Raw genomic sequence first — 16,751 nt, forward strand, 5'->3', positions numbered from 1 at the left:
AGGCAGTGATGTATTCCCTATGGCTCCTCCAATTCTCATGATAGACGATTCCAGCCAGTTTTAACTTAATTGGGGAGAAGCAAGATTTGGGTGGGGGGAGAAGGAGCTATCTACCCAAGTAAGAACAGCATTGGTTGTACTCTCTGTGGGGAATTAAAAGCAGGATACAAGTGTTCTTTTAATACATTTTATTTTAGTTCATTCAACTAAATTCTTTGTTTGAATATATAGAAAGAGCAATAGTTTATTTACTGCAATCAACCAATTTTAAATCTTGGGGATTCGTATGGAACAGAATATAGGGAATCACCGGCATTTGATCCAATAGTTTATTTACTGCAATCAACCAATTTTAAATCTTGGGGATTCCATATGGAACAGAATATAGGGAATCACTGGCATTGATCCCATATTTTCTCTAGATTATCTAGCCCCTCTTGATGGAGCCACTAGGTAACACTGCACAGCAGAAGACACTGAAACATTTCCAACTCGGCCAAAAATAACTTGGGCACTATTGTCGGGCAAGTTAATTTTAACCATGTCGTCTTCAGAGTTTCAAAATGCTTCTTTCCATCGATACAAGGAAAAAAATTAGTTTGATTACCCAATGTCTTAAAATCCTATTTGGACATTTAAAGCCATATATTGATCTTGGAGACAATGAATTTGTTGTAGAAGGAAAATCTCCCCATATGTTATCTTTTTATACGAGAGAAGAAGTGCAGCTATGCAAGGATGTCATGCACCAAACTCATAGTAAGGATTCATAAAACTTTTTAAAGAATTTATGCTTTTGTATTTATCAAAATGTATCTGAAATTGCAATCTACTGGGAAATCCAACTGCATCAGACACATAACATTGATCAAAACCACACCAAATAGATTTCAAAAAAATTAAATTCTTTTAATAGTGCTACAGAGGATCCCTGTAAGTGTAAATATACAAAAGCAGCACCAGATTTCAGAAATCCAGGTTCTGATGGAAACCCTGGCCTCCTCTGAGTCAGTGGCCCTAAAATCTTAATAACCGTTTGTTATCTATCCAACATATATTTCCATCATGAGAAAGAAAAAAGGATTCGTACATCGGAAATGGTGAAAATATATTTATGGATTTGATACATCCAATGGAGAGGCTGGATTGGTACACTTTAAGCAGATGCTATAATACAAAAATGATAGAAGAAAGGTTTTTGCATACAGGTGATGGATTTCAACCGTTTGGTGGCACACCTTTCTAGAGCGCATGCAAGGTGCAGAGAAAGTAATTGTATAAGTCCATTTTACACTTGTTGATGTACAATAAACATATTGTAGATCCTTGGCACTTCAACAAATGTATGGCCATGCACAAAAGCTTCAGCTGCTGCTGCCAAGAACATGGTTTGATGCTGCAGTTTCTCATTGACTCAAAACTGTGATACAGATGTTATGTCATGGTTGCACCACACTTGCTGCTGTTTGCCCATGTAATCCAGGGGAAGCACTTGTTGCAGGTCCTCCAGCTAAGGGAACTGGAGGCTGGTGGATAGACATCGGAGGCATTTGATTTGAATGCATACCAGCTGAATTTTGCCCAACACTCCCACTGCCTGTTGGTCCAGGATTAGTTCGAACGCTAGAGGATGGTGCCATAGACAGGCTGAGGCCACCCGAGTTCAAGTTTTCTACAGCACTGCCTCCTGATTTTTTGAGGCTTCCTGGAGGCACATGAATGGAAGCTGCCTGAGGAGATGTATTGAAAGGACTTCTGTTCTGACCAGCAGATGAACATAAATTAGCTGAGTTCTGTAGCATTCGATTTCCATTGATTGGTTCTTGACTTAAGACATCTACACAAAATTAGTGCAGCAGTCAGTACTTGATAGGAAGATGGTATCGATAACTTATTGAATTACTTAATCCAAATTAAAGATTTTCACCTGCCACAACTCTTTGATCTGAAGACTTTGATGACATCGCCTGCATATATGAAGAAGCCAACATTGCACGCGTATTCCCCAGCTGCTGTTGACCACTACACTGTGCATGTAGCATCATATTTCCTTTACTATTCCCTCCAAGAGATACACTGGGATTGGCTTTTGAAGAGCCACCAGAGGTACCGCCCAATGTCAAAGTTCCTAGAGGAAACATACTGGGAGTAGATGAGGCTGATGAAGCCAATTGCATTTGCTGCTGCTGACCTACTTGTTGACGCAGATGAGCAGTGTTGAAAGCTGGTTGTGGAGAATTTGATCCAGGCAATTGCTGTTTTTGATGAAATCCTGTCACTTGATGAGCAGTTTGAGCTGAATGCTGGGATTGCTGTACTGCCTGTTGCGACAGATACTGAGTATGTTGAAAAATAAGCGGCTGCTGATTGCAATGAGGTTGGTTAAGATACTGCTGGTTCTTTAGATTAACCGACTGCCCAGATGCCATTGCAGGCATTGATTGTTGCTGATATTGCTGTTGTCCAGATTTCCCTGATGAGCTTTGAGATACATTTGAAGGCCCCAAAACAGATGGCATATTTCTGCTTCCAACAGGAGAGGACTTTTTGTTAGAGGTGGAAACAGCAGGTTTCTGTTGTGAGACGGGTCCTTTGCTCCCAGTTGGGCTCCTTGATGCAGGACTCCCAACAGACTTTGAAACCGGAGAGGACGAAGACATGGGAATTGATCCAACTACTGGAGCAGTTGATGAGGACAACTTTGGAGCTACTATAGGAGTACAATTATTCTTTGAATTCATTGGTGCTTGTCCAGAATTCTTTGAGCTTGTAACAAATGAAGCTTGAGGTGAGCAAACTGCACTACCCCCTGTATTGGTATTGCTATGCTGATTCCTTCCTTGCTGAGGGGAACTTTTCATTTCTGCAGCATGAATAGCTTGTGCTGAAGCACCAACACCAGCCATAGTTGGGGGCATGGGCGTTCTTGAAGACATCTTCCACTGAGGAGACTGTTGCCCCTGCTTCATATTTTGGCCTTGATATGACATAGATGCCGGAAACTTGCTGAGATTGGAATTCGGTGGAGTTCGATCTCCTCCATAACTAGGCATTGTGATCTGTGCTGAAGTTACTGATGGTAGTACATTTGGGCTAGGCATGGTTTTAACACGGCTTGCAGTCTGCTTAGTATTCGGGTTCAACTGTTGAGTAGAGGGCAGATGGGGACTGCCTTGGGAAGAACTGCTAGTGGGACGAGAGTTTCGGCTTCCATTTCCAGCAGAAGGAATTGCATTCAGTGTTCTACTCATGCTGTCAATGTTATTTGTAACAAGAGCAGCGGGAAGGCTGCCATCTGTTGGGGATCCATGAATGTTAGCGGAATTCTCAGTCTCAAACCTGGAAAAATGCAGTGAATGACCCATTCCACCCTTCATGGTTGACTTCCGTTCATCATCACGCCCCCTACCACTAGCATTGCTCATTGAATCAATGCTATTTCTTCCATCACCAGTACTAATTGTTTGAGTTCTCTGCATTTGCCCGGAATGCTGTGGTTGTGTACCACCAGGTTGAACTGCATGTTGTTGAGCCTGGACTTGAATTTGGTGCCTTGCAGGGTCTGTTATCATTGCATGGCCTTGTGCCATAGGAGGAACGCATAAAATATTAGAAGTTTGGTTCATTGCAAATGCCTGAACCTGAGATGGACTGAGATTGAATTTCATTTGAAAAGTTGGGTCATTTCCAAGTTGCTGTAAGTTGTATCCTGAAGCTACCTGATACTGAAATTGTGGTTGCTGCTGCTTGCCATTATGCTTTCCTCCCGAGGGAGGGAATAGAGCTAAATCTTGAGTTTGTATTGGCAGACCTTGAGCAAGTAAAGATGTGGGGGTGGCACTGTAATTTGAGCTGGTTGGTGACGCTGGGCTATAAAAAGTCTTTTGAGATACTGGAAGTCTGCTATCAGCAGTTGAGGGACTATCTCCCTCGTTGTTGGCCTCCCGGTCAATATGACGAGCTTGTGTCATAGGCATATGGTGTTGCTGCTGAGAATTTGATGGAGAGGGTGATGGTGTTCCTTGCTGCTGCTGCTTTTGTGATGAAGAAAAATTCCGTGAACCTTGAAATTGTTGTTTATGCTGCTGCGATGATGATGACCCACTGGATGTACTAGGATTTTGTGGGCCCTGCCGCTGAGACTGAGGTTGAGGTTGGGATTGAGGAGGATGCAATAACTGTGTTGTATAACTAGGAGCGTTGAAAAACTGAGCTTGCTGTTGTCCAATGTGACTGGACGCTCCACCATAAGGTGACCCAAAATGTGGAATAGCAAAGGAATAGCCATTTTGTAGCATAGTCACATATTGGGCATCTGCACTCATGCCTGCTAGGTTGCTATTAGCTGGCCCAGCCCCAGCACTTGGAACAGCTTCTACTGCCGTGCTGCTGTTCTTCACTAAGGAGCCAACATTACCAATGCTTCCAGCAGTGCTAGAGTTTCCTCCTACAGCTCCAGACTGTGAAGCAGACAAAACAAAACCATGTCCAGGCTGCACACAGTTAGTATAAACAATGTTTAGCAAAATGGAAAGGTAGGGGACAGCAATGCTGTGCTTTGAATTAAAGTAAGCAAACATGGAAAGGAACACCAATAGATCAAGAATAACTTATACCTGCATTGAAGTGGAACTTATCTGCTGGGTTGCCTGCTGATGTGAAGTTTGTTTCCTTCTAGCATCCACATAGTTGGAAGTCTTTTCCTTAGAACTCAAAGCAGTCAATCCGATGCTTTTGTCCTGCACAGACTCCAAGCCACGGCTGACTGATGCATTATTTCCAGCACTTGCAGCAGAAACAGTTCCTGAGACTGAACTGCCCAAATTGATAAACTCAGATGAAGGTGGCAAAGGTGCATTCAAATTGTATTGTCTAGAGGCAAAAAAATTGGCCGGAGGCCAGAAAGAATGGCGACTCATCCGTAATTGGCATTCAATAAAATGAGCTATGTATGAATGAGTAGCACATCTCTTCCACGATGGACGAGACTTCTGCAAAATATAGGGAGGCTGCCACATTCAACCAAACCAATCACATTATAAGCCTCAAGCTGGAATGATCTCTTATTATCAATGACAAATAATAAAACCAATTTTATTGTGATAGAAAACCAAAATAATGACTACATAACAAATAAATACCCTCTCTTTATTAAATATTTAGCTATTAACAGATAATTACTTCAATCAAAACCAATAAAAATGGAGATCTCCTGTTTAATCACTGCCATATCCAACTTGAGAAGGAATTCTCATTTGGACTGCTACTTATTTGTTGTACCTGTATTGCCGGAGTTGAATTGGTCCCTTCAATAGGCAAGACTCCTGGAAGTGATGAAGCACCAGCCCAATTAGCAGCAGCCGGTGCAAAATATCTGATAGAAAAAGCACTGGCTCAGTCCTAAGAAAAGGCAACTTTGCTTCTATACAAATAATGGATGAGAGAGATCGAGCAATAAAAATTGCAATTATATAGTCCTCGTAAATGTTCATACCCAAGAGGAGGCCAGCCTGGAACTGTCATGGATATAGGCATTGAAGTAACTACACTTGAAGAGGCACAAACATTTGATCCCATCACACCTTCTGAAACTAAAGACAAAAACCAGCATTAAACGTTAAGTCAGTTGTTGCAGGAATGAATGGCAAGGTTACAGAAGTATACAATATTACCAAGAGCAAATTAGCATAGGATATTCTCTGACCAGATTTTTCTTCCTTTTCTATTTTTGGCTCATTTATCAGTGTTCTGCTTTGCTTCTGTGGTAAAAGTTTATTTGAAACGTTGTCCAAATTTTCTCCATCCAATTGCAAGTCAATTCCTCTCTGTTCTATAACAGGCTTCTTCTGCAAGAGTTTCTCTCCTCCCTCATCTCTCGTGTCATATTTATTTTCTGTCTTTTCTACCTTCAACTCCTCTTCCCACTTGTTCGATTGCCTTTCTTCCTTTACCGCGACTGCCATGATTTCTGAGATAACAGTAACTCCCTGTTACCAAAACCACTGAGTTAGTCACCTGCGTATAGACCTCTTTTCAATAAATGAATAATACTTTCTCAACTAAAAAATTCAAACCTAGACACTGTCCTGGCTATTGCAGCATTTTATAACCCTTCTATAGCCAGAACAATGTAAGTCTATACTTGCAGTTTTGATCCAACTAAGAAAAAGCAAACGCATTGATTCTTTTAGCATGTACTTACAGTTCCTTCTGGTACTTCAGCAGTAACATGGCTGACAGCAACAGGTAAGCTGTCATCGTCTGTATCAAAAGAAGACTTTTCGGGAGGTGCCTGAAACAAATAGCAAATATATGATGATCAGGACTACCCTAACCAAGAGGGAAGCCAAAGGTAAAGGTGTACTTAATATGACAAAAACTTCACCATGAGATCAATCTTGAACTTTTCCTCAACAATGCTTTCAGCTTTGGGAGTCTGAGTGAGCCTGCTAAAACAAAAAGATAAAACTTAGTTTCCTATAGAGGAGAATAACACATAAACTAAATGCCTTTCAACGAAATATCTGAAACGGTCTATTGCTTATCTTACTTATTTACAATCCCCATTTTCTTATCTGGACAAGAGGACAAATCAGAATCGGGCACATCAAGTTCTTTCTTCACAATTTGATCAGGTTGATCTTCAGAGACATCAGTCATTGACTTTTTAAAATCTTCGGATGCATCAAATTGACTCTTTTCATCTGAGTGACTTTCTACTGCTTTAGGTTCTACAGTATTCTCGTTTGTCACAAACTTAGCATCTGCACTGTTAGCTCCTCCTTGCTTGTCATTTGGAATTACCTTCAAATCGGTACTATGACCATCTGCTATATTCTCGGTTGGCGTTCTAAGATCTGGAATTTTAGCTTCTGATGTCTTTTCAGTTGTAATTGATTTCAAATCTGCATATTTAGTGGCTGCTGTCTTCTCGCTAGCAATAAACCCATCAGTCTGATTTGAAGGCGCCAGTGGAGTGGAAACTTGATTGGCAGTTGTAGAAATTGAAGATGAACAAGTTGTGGTAGCGACAGACGTGATTCCCTTGGGGTTAATCACAGGTAAAAACGCGTCAGGCTCCGAGTTCACAGAAGAAGTTTCCATTTTGACATGTTGATAGCCGGACTCAATATCATTCCTTGCCCCAGAAGCAATACTTGGCGTCGTCAAAGCGGCTGAGACAGATACTGGAGGTCTCATCACACTCGCAGAACTTGCTTCTTCTGGCTTTGCCGGTCGAGGCCGTTTTTTCTTGGGAGCTGCACATATAGTTTTCACCTGATAATCATCAACTATTGGAAAAGCGAAAAACGAATGAAGAATGAATATTAAGGATAGAAATGAGGACTGTACCCGTCGGGGGTGTTGGAGCTGAGGTGGAATGATGTGGTAATGTCAATGCTGCAGATGATGGAGGAGGAGAAATAGAAGTAGAAATGGGTGAAGAAACAACTGAAGAAGAGGGTAATGGGGAAGAGACTTTGTAAATGGGAGGAACCGATCCATCGTTTGAGGAATCCTTTGCATCAGGCTTGGATGCATTTGCATTTGAATATGCATAGGTTTCTCCAGCTGGGTGATGATTATGGAATTGCCTTGTCAGTCCAAACAACACCTCCGCAACTTCTACTTCCCGTTCAGATATTGAGCTGGACATCTGCATGCAACATTCACAACCACCCAAAAAGAAAATTAACACTACAATAGTTATTACACAACATTTTCCTTATTTGCTTAGGTATATGACAAACGCAATTACCTTTACCATTTTCGATGGCCGAGGCTTCGTCCCAATTGGCTTCTGCGAAAAAAGGAAAAGATTAATATTAGACTAGTCAAGTGGCAATCCCACTGCGCAAAGTGCGAAACTCCCCAATATCGAATCATAAAAAAAAAATTGCTAAACCCAAAAATAGGCCAAGTCAACAAAGATTATCTTCAATTCAGAGCACACTGAAGAGATGGTCAAATAAGCAGAGCAAGCATTAGAAATTTACGAAGACTGTCAAAACAACAAAAATTTTGCCTTACAGAGAAATGCAAATGCTATTTTTGGATCTATTGAGGATTTAATGAAATAAGCAATAACATGATTAGCTCCATAGAAAGCAAACGGACCATTCTCTTCCCAGGCTTCACTGATGCATTTGAAGACGAAGGAGAGGCCGGAACTACACTTGGCCCAGCAGGAGACGGAGACTTCTGGCGACGATGTACACTACCATCTGAGACTCCTACTCCTACTGATGTTAACAATACTGCCGATGATGATGAATCATGTGGCCTCTTCACAGATGCTGCACATCAAACACGCAATCCAATTCATTTGGGACCCAAAAAAACACAAAATTCAAATCATTTTTTTACTCGCTACAGTCTCTCCTCCTTTCAGCCAGCGGTACTATACCTGACCGAGCTTTCCGAGGGACCGAATCAAGACCGACACCAATCGTTTCTTCGGAAACCTGCAAAAACATAACCCCATAACATTATTGACAAAAAATACACAGACCTCGACCACATCCGAGATTAAATCCTAATCACTACCACCATCATCAATAATAAAATATCAGAAGTCCAATCTAAACCTCAAAAACCCGTATCCTCTGGCAATCAATCTCCAAATCAACATAGAAATAAGTTAAATTCAGCAGGATTCGTTATTCCCAAGCAAACCCATAAACGAAGCAAAAACCAGCACCAATAGAAAATACAAATCAAACCCACTACACAACCAATATGAACCCAAATAACAAGCATGCATATCCAAACAAATCCTAAATTCCCCAGAAAGACAGATCATTTCCAATCTCTGAGATCTTCACCTTCCATTGCGACTTAAACTTTGTTGTCCTTCTGGGATTAGGGAGAGGGCGATGAGGAGGCTCATCATCGTCCTCCTCTTCCTCTTCCACTGGACTTTCTTCACTACTTTCATCTACTTCCTCATTATCTCTATCTCTATCCCTATCTCTACCGCCGCCATGGAAGCGCTCAGGCAATCCAGGCCGCCTTCTCTTGTTTTTGCTTGAAGACAAACTACTTCGCTCCTTCTTGTGATTATTACTGTTATTGATAGCACTGCTAGATCTTTCCCGCAACCTTGTAGAATCATGAGACTCGTTCAATCCTTCCTCCTCCTCACAGACCGCTACAAAAACAATAAAATATCAATTAGATTCTACAAAAAACATTAAAACATGTGCAGGACCAATACAGAGAAAACGCTACAAATTCACCCAACCCAAATTGAAAACCAGCCTAAAACTGAGATCTTTCAAGATTAAAACCTCCAACCTGATGAATCCTTGAACCCGCTTCTAGGCCTCCTACGTGACGCCACATGACCAGATACCGCCCCTGCACCACTTCCTCCTCCTCCCCTCCTACTATCTCTACCTCTATCCATAGAAAATCCCAAACAAAAACCACCGTTTCTCAATCACTTCCCCCCTCCACTCAAATCCAAACTACACCCTCCGAAACCCATGCATTTCCTCCAGTTTCTGTCATAATTCGGCCGCCTAAAAGCATTATCCATCACTTCCTCCGCTCTGATCAGTTCCACTCCGTACAAGATTCCATCTTTTCCAAAAATATCCCCTGCAAACAAATGACGCAGGAAACCATATAGCATTCACAGTGCCACCAAGCTCAAGAAACATGCACAACAGAGCAACCAAAACCAAGAACAAACTCTGCTCATTCGGGAATCCTATCCAGACGATTCAACACACAAGGCAATAAAATAAAAATGGACTGCTCTGCCCAAATCACGCGTCCTCTACCAATAAACCTGCATCACATCACCCTCCTTCCCCCCCTCTCTCTCTACCTGCTGTGCTGCACACAAATACAATTTCCTTCACCCCTCCCTTACAAAAAGTCACTCCCAAAAGCTTCTCCCACGGCCCAGATTCCTCCTCACATATGCCTGCCTCATCTCTGCCGTCTGTTCCTTTCCCCATCAATCCACGGCGCAGATCTCCTTCTCCCCCGTGGCAATCCGATCCACCGTAGATTCATCTTGTCGGGACGTTCGCCGGGTTTTGGGCTCATTGCCGCCTCTCTGACGTGTCACCCACGTGGATTGCGGAGAGTGGAGATACAGCGTTGTATATTTAGGATGGTGGCGGGTCGAAGTGCTAAGGACCCGAGGCAACCCAGGCTTGTTGCTTACTTGTTAGGTACGGCTTCTCTTTAATATTTTCTTCTTTTCATTTTTTACTCCACTTAGGCTAACTGCTTTTCAGATTGCACGGTAAATAGTCCCGGCGGATACACAAAATCACCCAGATTCGCCTCAACTACTTTGCCCCTCCCCAATGTCGGCAACACATAGGCCCCCGGTCACATGGGGGGGCTTAAATGAATTATGTACTAAGGCTTGAGCTGGTCAATGGGATCCAAGGTGTAGGATTGAGACAGTCGGGCTGGCCTAGGAAAACCCACACAGCCTGCGTAAATTTCACCGTTACGTTTTGGAGGATAAATTTTTTTTCTTGTTCCACGTCAACAACATTCTGATTATAACACCCGTTCATGCACCTACCCCAATGTTGAGCATGTATGTCCAGGAATTTTTATTCAAGCTTTATGAATAATTATTATACTTGATCCCTTTCTTCTACGCCACATGGGAAATTCCTGCACGATGGTAAAAGTGTCACAGAGTGTTGATAAATAGTGCCCACTTAGCACTTTCTCTTAGCTCTGCCCTAATTGATTAAATAAATATAACGATGGCTTTTCCTTTGACCGTGACTGCCTTTTTATGATTGTTTTTGGTGGAGGTAATGCCCATGACTCTATAACTTCCTTTACAAATAGCTTTGTGTACCCTAACAAACTCCCTTCTATTTTACTCCGGGATCTAATGATATAATAACATCTTTAATATTTGAATTTGAAAATTAATAATACTGTTTTATTTTTTTATAGAAATAATTGGATTATATAAATGTTGCATTTTGTGAGAGATCTTATATGTCAAAATCATCCAAGTGTCGAAACTAGTTTGAATGCATCTTCAAAGGGTTGAATTGGGTGTCGAACTTGGTCTAAATGTGTCTTCTAGGGTTTGAACATTGGTGGATGGTTTTTATTAAATACCATCAACCTCATAAATTGTTCTCTACAAATTAAGTATACAATCTTTTGGCAATTACAATGCAATTATAGTGCTTTGTTATTATCATTTCAAGATTGAAATTTTAGATTATTCTATCTATTGAGATTTTACTAATGTATAATATTCAAATAATTATTTTACTATTTTGATAAAATATGAACAAGAATAATTAAACAAATAATTTAGATAGCTTTGGATTTCCTGAAATGTATGTTAAATTAATTTAAGGTATGTGTGTCTAGCTTGAATGGTTTGAATGAATATAATGATTATTGGTTATGGTTAATGAATATAATGATTATTGATTATGGTTAAAAAATTAAATTATGTCGCTCTAAGAAGATAAAGCTAAATATTAAAGTTTACTTATATGTTGTAATTAACTAGTTGCCAAGTGTGTAGGGTATAGATGGAAAGCCAAGAAAAGAAGGGGTGTTTATATTTGTGTGGAAGTAATAAAGTGATAACCCTAGTTTAATAAGAAACGTGTAGGATGATCAAGTATAGGCCAAGGTGATTAATTTGTGGCATGTTGAATAAGTTAGTGAAAGTCAAGAATAAATCATTGTGTATTGCATTGAACATTGAGATCATGTTAGCAAGATTCATAGAATAATTATCCAAAGAACATTGCAATGTGGATAATTATAATTAGGAAGAAAATGTGGAGGATGGATAGGAAGTCAATAAGAATTTGAGTAAACTAGATAAGCAACAAGATGCCACAGATTGTTTAGGGCATAACATCAAGAGTTAAGGAATTTGAGGAAAATCACTTAGAGGAAATAAGGTTTATAATGCCCACAAAATCTTGGAATAATGATGGGATGAGATTTAATTCAATAGTAATCTATTAGAGAAACTACATTGAAGGGGGACATTCCTTGTCCATGACAATCAAAGGAGGAAGTGTTATTATGTGGATTAAAATAGAGATGCAACTGTAGACACTCAAAATTGTCCAGTCTAATTAAATAAATATTATCTAAGCCTAATTCTTCTATTTATTTAATTATCTAAGCCTAATTCTTCTATTAATTAAATAAATCCTTATTTATTTAATTAATTCATTTATCCTCTTCTAGCCTTATTTCTCATTTAAATAAATACATTTATTTATTTAAATTATCCTTTTCCTAAATTAAATAAATATTCTTATTTATTTAATTATCCCATTTCTTCTATTAATTAAATAAATCTTTATTTATTTAATTAATTCATTAATCTTTTCCACCTATGACACATGTCATTCATCTCTTAATTCATACACTACTTACCTCTTTCATTATTTTATTATTTCTTCTACCTACCCTCTAATCCTAGCCGACCTCCTTTTTACACCTCTCAATCTTATCCCTCCATTTCATATTGTGTCTTCTATTTAAGGAGATGCTTCCTTCATTATCAAACCCTAACTACTTGATCAATTGACTACACTACGATCCTACTTGTAACCACATTCCGTTCTTTGTTGAGCTCTTGTGCATATAAAATCTGAGAGCAAATATATCAAGCAAGATCAATGGAAATAGGAAGAATGGAGATCAAAACCCTATTGGACATGTGATGGTATAATCTTTGTGATTTTGTTTTATTTACATTGTCTTAGGTAATCTTCATATGTTATGGTGGATCTTTGTTGTTGTTAGGCTAGGGTTTGGTGGTTGAATCTATTTAGCCTTTCAATATTGTTATTATTGTTATCCATTTTCACCATATACATTTTGGCACGCCCGGTGGGACTCTTGTCCCTTTGCATCTAACCTCCTTGTTGCAGATTTTGCGTTTTGAAGTTGCAGATCGAACATTTTTCAACAGCATTTTAGTTTTTTTTCCGCGTCTGTGAACTTTCGGATCGTGTCTTTGATTTTCTAGCGCGTTTGCGGGATCTGGAATCGCGTCTGTGTTTTCGACAAATTTTATTTTGCAGGTTTCAGAAAGGAGCGTCTGTGTTATTTCTACCCGCGTCTGTGTCGAAAAGGAGCGTCTGTGATTTTTAGGCGCGTCTGTGCATCACAGAACCACGTCTGTGTTATCCAAATGCGTCTGTGTTGAGGGTAACAGCGTCTGTGTATTTACTGTTTCGAAATTTTGAAGTTTTCATTGATTCAATTTTCGGATTTTGTACTTAAGGTTTCAGATCTGGTTTATTTTTGGACTAACACTTTCAGATCTAGCTAACTAAATTGGTGCAACTTGTCTTGGAAGCAAAACGTTTTGTTGAAGGCCCCTATGTCACAAAGTCTTTTGGGTTTTTAAAATGTACCTAACTTGTGTGTTTGCAGGAAGGGGTGATTATGTCAAACAACCCAAACTACTAACAACTTTTGTTGCAGGTCCTTGGCTAGGGTTTTGAATTTTGTTGTGTGCTTTGTTTTCATAGAATAGCAAACACTTCCATTGGTGCACTAAAATTGAATCATTGTCTTTTGTGTCTTGAGCAATAGGCTCTTTTTGTTTAATCTTTAGAGGGCCTGTCTTCCCGTGTGGTCATTAGGACTACTAGTGAGAAGAGAACGACCCAAGTGGTAGCGAGGAAAACCCACCTCTTCCGAACCACTATAATCAAATGTATTCATGGTGAAAACTATGAATAACGTGTGCTGATTAGTTCATACCAACACTATGTCTCCCCATAAACCCGTTTGATCAAATGTATTTGATCATTTGTAGGGCGTAACCCCTACCGGCTGGGAGCCTTCTGTATTTACAGAGCTGAAAGTGCTGCACGTATGGCCACACAAGCGGATGCCCTTACTAGCACCATTTTGTTTTAGAAGCCCAAATCCTTCTAGTTGTTGGGGCAGGAGGTCGGACCTCTAGTAGCGGCCCACACACATACGGTTCTTAGTAGAGATACAAAGTTCGCCATGGGGAGTTTTCATGGGGACTGATGCTTGGCTGACCCGAGAAGTGAGTGCTGAGGGTGGATCCAGTGAGGTCAAGCATCTAAGTATCCGCTCTGAATAACGTAGCCTTGGGGGTAAAACCCCATGTGGGATCAACAACTATTGTCTTGGCCAGCCATAAGAATTGTGCTTGACTTATTTTAAACATTCAAACATTCAAGACCAAACAGCAAAACATTGTGTCTTTTGTGTCTTCAAGTGTATGCAAAACAATTTTACATCAAACAACACACTTTCTTAGAGTCATTTTGAGTCTAGACAAACATTGAGTCCTCATCAACATTGTGTCCTCTTGTCACGAAAAACAGTCAAACAATCAGATTTGGTCACAACAAAAACGACTTCACAGATTGGAAAAATTACACAAATTTTACAGAAATGCGTCTGTGTCTGTTTTAACCGCGTCTGGGTCATATAAACGCGTTTGTGAAGGGCAGAATAGCGTCTGTGTTTATAACAGCATCTGTGTTGAATAGAAACACGTCTGAGTCGTATAACCGCGTCTGTGCAGTATACAGGCGCGTCTGTGTTCAAAAATTGCAAGAAAATTTCACAGTCCAGCAAACAAAAGAAATCAGTTTTGGAATACTTGAGCTTCCTAGGTTGTTTCTTCAGGTTTCATCTAGCATTCAACCTGTCTTTGGGTCTCACATAGTCCATCATTGCTTCACATCTCATTTTACATTCATACTTGTCTAAACTTGAGTCAAAAGGTCACTTGCTTGTCCTCATCATACTTTGTCAACACACTACATACAACAACACTTTGCTAAGTGGTCCCTCATCAAGGTTTCTTACCTTTGGGTCTCATTTGGTTTTACTTAGAGTCAAGGTCAACTTACCTCATCAAGAGAAACTATCCTCTCTTTGGAAGTCACACCTACTCTACTACATACATACTTGGTCTTACACTTTGGACATTACAAGTACACTTCAAACTCATTTACATTTCATCCAACTCTTGGTCTTCCATACTCTTTCCATTTTTCATCTAGTCTCACACATCTTGGTCAATACCTAGTTCATGGTTGAAACCCGTCTTCAAAAATCTAGGAGAGAAACTAAAGAGGCTCAAGAGTCCGCAAACATGAGTTCTTATGAGTATGACAATGATTTATTTTTCAATACTGATCACACTACATTGCCGGACATGGATGTCTATAGAAATATTCCAAATGTTGAGAACATGGACACTATAAACAACAATGCTACACAAAATGACAATGTGGACAACTTTTCAGTACATTCAGCAGATGTGGAAGAATCCATTATGAATCCCCATTTCAATCGATTAGTTGAGGAAATAATGAGGAGAGATAGACAATACTTCTTACACATGATGGCACAAAGTGGAGCCAAGATACCTCATGATTTTGACATGTCTCAAATAATGGAACATAGACCTTTGCAACAACCTCACTCCAATATGGGTCAAAGGAGACCTAATAGTGGAGGAAATAGAGGACCACACATGGTACCTGAATCACCATCAGCTTTGCTTCAAAAACCAGAGGTCCCACATACACATGGTCAAACATATGATACTCACCTTCGTAGACCATTATGGAAGTCTTATGGGGAAAAATATGCTCAATCACATATCAATGCTAAGGATCAACCACCAAAGCAATGGGATATTCCAAGGCATGCTCAAAATTTGGACACAAGGAAACCTCATGTCAAATTTGGGGGCAATACAATAGAGCATGACATGCCTGTAGAATATGGTATACATGCACAAAATAGATATGGTGTTCCTCAACATGAATCTATACCAAGTGGTCCACATACACAGCATTACTACAGACCTCCTCCATATGAACATGTGTATGATCAATATCATCCATATATGCAACATGCACCTCCTTCAATGGGTACCTCAAACATAGGATATGGTCCAAGAAGTCGATCTCCACCTAAGAGCAATTTGGAGCAACAAATCAGAGACTTACAAAAGAAAATGGAGGACATAAATACACCGAAGCCAACATACATAATGAGAGACATATGTCCTTATCCATTTGACAAGAGCATTCCAATGCCTCCTTTTCCTACACACTTTGTGACGCCTAAATTTGATAAGTATAGAGGAAAAGGGGATCCTAAGGCACACATAAGACAATTTTTCACATCTTGCATTGAGGTAGCAGCAGAAGAGACATATTTGATGAGATTATTCCCACAAAGCTTAGGTGATCAAGCTATGGAATGGTTCTCCCAACTTCCACCTAGTATTAAGTCATGGGGTGACCTAGCAAAAACATTTATTCAACATTTCTCCTACAATATAGAGACAGACATATCAGTCACTACTTTGTGCAACACTAAGCAAAAAGAGGGAGAATCTTTTGCATCATTTTTACAAAGATGGAGAAATCTAGCCAGCAGATGCTCTTGTGAAATTCCACAAAAACAAATGGTAGAGATGTTCACACAAAATGTTAACAAAGACATTGGCTATGACTTAAGGAAAGCTTGTTTGTCCACCTTCAAGGACGTCATTGAAAAAGGCTTAGCGACAGAAAAGGTCCTAATTGAACAAGGAGTCATTAAAATATTCAAGGAAAACAAAGATGACTTTAAAGGAAAAGACAAGCCAAGATTTTGGAATAAAAACAAGAACACAGTCAATGATGGTGTTGTTGATGCCAACACAGTGCGACCCAAATTCATCTTTTCGAGATCAAGTTCTACAAACAATCAAGTGAATA

The 16,751-nt window shown here is 39.9% G+C and overlaps 1 protein-coding gene across 5 annotated transcripts; it reads right to left on the reverse strand.

Annotated features, from left to right (window-relative positions):
- Positions 1–886: 886 nt before the first annotated feature.
- LOC131077338 (uncharacterized) lies at positions 887–9,864 on the reverse strand. 5 transcript variants are annotated; one of them, XM_058014818.2, is made up of 15 exons: positions 9,298–9,864; positions 8,826–9,151; positions 8,408–8,465; positions 8,119–8,297; positions 7,766–7,801; positions 7,354–7,657; positions 6,551–7,259; positions 6,386–6,449; positions 6,203–6,292; positions 5,705–5,987; positions 5,495–5,591; positions 5,281–5,374; positions 4,617–5,009; positions 1,928–4,493; positions 887–1,837 (listed from the first exon to the last, which is right to left on the reverse strand). In XM_058014818.2, exons 1-15 carry the CDS (start codon positions 9,407–9,409, stop codon positions 1,440–1,442), a joined length of 5,709 nt encoding a protein of 1,902 aa, XP_057870801.2. In that variant the 5' UTR covers positions 9,410–9,864; the 3' UTR covers positions 887–1,439. The 5 variants fall into 5 exon arrangements, with proteins under 5 accessions (XP_057870801.2, XP_057870802.2, XP_057870800.2 ...); XM_058014819.2 differs by having other exon boundaries at positions 5,495–5,585; positions 7,760–7,801; XM_058014817.2 differs by having other exon boundaries at positions 6,386–6,446; positions 7,760–7,801; positions 9,298–9,863.
- Positions 9,865–16,751: the final 6,887 nt, after the last annotated feature.

Source organism: Cryptomeria japonica, chromosome 4, assembly GCF_030272615.1.
Source record: "Cryptomeria japonica chromosome 4, Sugi_1.0, whole genome shotgun sequence".
Taxonomy (NCBI): Eukaryota; Viridiplantae; Streptophyta; class Pinopsida; order Cupressales; family Cupressaceae; genus Cryptomeria; species Cryptomeria japonica.

Excerpts from the sequence above, each read along its gene's own strand:
- LOC131077338 (XM_058014816.2), bottom strand. The coding sequence starts at position 9,409 with ATGGATAGAGGTAGAGATAGTAGGAGGGGAGGAGGAGGAAGTGGTGCA. Across the intron at positions 7,658-7,759 it reads GGCCATCGAAAATGGTAAAG|ATGTCCAGCTCAATATCTGA; the intron begins GTAATTGCGTTT and ends TGTTGCATGCAG. Across the intron at positions 6,293-6,385 it reads AGTTCAAGATTGATCTCATG|GCACCTCCCGAAAAGTCTTC; the intron begins GTGAAGTTTTTG and ends TATTTGTTTCAG.